The sequence below is a fragment of the Penaeus monodon genome, chromosome 23, assembly GCF_015228065.2.
Source record: "Penaeus monodon isolate SGIC_2016 chromosome 23, NSTDA_Pmon_1, whole genome shotgun sequence".
Classification (NCBI taxonomy): domain Eukaryota; kingdom Metazoa; phylum Arthropoda; class Malacostraca; order Decapoda; family Penaeidae; genus Penaeus; species Penaeus monodon.
Window position 1 is genome coordinate 1,173,462 of NC_051408.1, and position 1,468 is coordinate 1,174,929.

Sequence of the window (1,468 nt, forward strand, 5' to 3'; positions counted from 1 at the left end):
TGTACATATGAACCAGGACCACTTACTGCATCCTCCTAAGACGGCAGGGTGTGGGAAAACAAAAAATAAAAGCAATGCATATGGAGTATGAAGCCATAAAACACTAATTACGCTCTCCTGAAAATCTGTTTAACATTTATGGTAAAAATGTCTATTTCAAAATTCTGACATTAACAACAAAATGGCCTCCGCAGAACACCCACAGGCAAGGAGGGCCAGGCAGCATAGCAATGTTTTTTAACATCATAGTCATGTTGCAATAGGTTGTACAGACTACTTGAATACTTCTAATGTGAAATTAATATCAAACAGGAGATCTGAATTCAGCTAATAAGCAATTTTACATTCTGATTTTGTTTAAATCATGTTTTTCCAATTAATTCATGAGACCACCAAAAAATATTGCCTCTCATATTGACTTGAATAATTATTAAAATTATTTCAAAACTGCAAACCTATTTAAAGCTATCTTACATTACACTTAAATACTAAACAGAAGTTAAGTCTAGATGTATTTTGTTCCCTCACATTATTGGAATGATTAAGATGAACATGATAAATGAAAATCTGGTAATTATTACTTTATCCACAATTAACAGTCAGAAGCAGCAATTTCACACTTCTCTTGTGTTGCAGCAGAGTTTACCGCTTTACAAACTTCTTTGCTATCTGCTCAGAAAGTAAGGGAATTAAAGCAACAGTGGCTAATTCCATAGTCCCTTTCTTCAGCAAAAATACTGATGGAATGGAGAGCTTAATAAAGTACATACACATGGTAGTTTTTCTTTTCAATATCTTGAGGATAACAGGAGATCACATGCATACCATATATCAAAACATGTAAACTACAGCAGTTTTGCACTAACTGTCAGCACTTCCATTCTCTTCTAGAACCTACAAGGGGAAATTAAAGATATGTAAAGAAAATCACGTATACAACATGTTATCCCATACACCTAAAAATTGTGGTAAATATAATCTATACACCCATCTAGCTCTATTTCAAAAACTACCCATTTGGAAAAGGAAACACCTATTCACTGAAAAGTTGCAAACAAATTCCCTTAGAATGATGGCCAAAAATAACTGACAATTAAGCGGGTAAAAATCACATTACTAAAAAAACAATAGGAAATCTTGTTTATTTTTGTTTTTGCTTTTCTTTCTATGTGGTTTGTATCTTTATATACTTTAAGCACCACAAGTGAATGGAAATGCAATTCCTTGCAGTTTGAGTATGTATTTTTTTCACACACCAAAGGGTTAAATCTTCTCACCTGAGGGACACAGCACAAGGAAAATGCCAATGGAGAAACAAATGGGATGAATAAAGGGTTAAGGATGAATAAAGAAGATGAATAAATGGGATGAATAAATAGTGCACAATAGGACTCCATGAGGGCAGCCGTAAGCTTTACTCACATCACCCGATCCCTCGAAGATTTCTCTCCTGATCTGTCCCTGAACG

The 1,468-nt window shown here is 34.3% G+C and overlaps 1 protein-coding gene across 1 annotated transcript in view; it reads right to left on the minus strand.

Annotated features, from left to right (window-relative positions):
* The window catches only part of LOC119587702 (transcription elongation factor SPT6-like), a gene marked incomplete at its 5' end in the record, with an annotated part of 9,377 nt that extends 7,909 nt beyond the window's left edge, over positions 1-1,468 (minus strand). Inside the window, 1 exon segment of the mRNA XM_037936380.1 lies at positions 1,423-1,468. Coding sequence (XP_037792308.1) covers positions 1,423-1,468 — 46 coding nt within the window.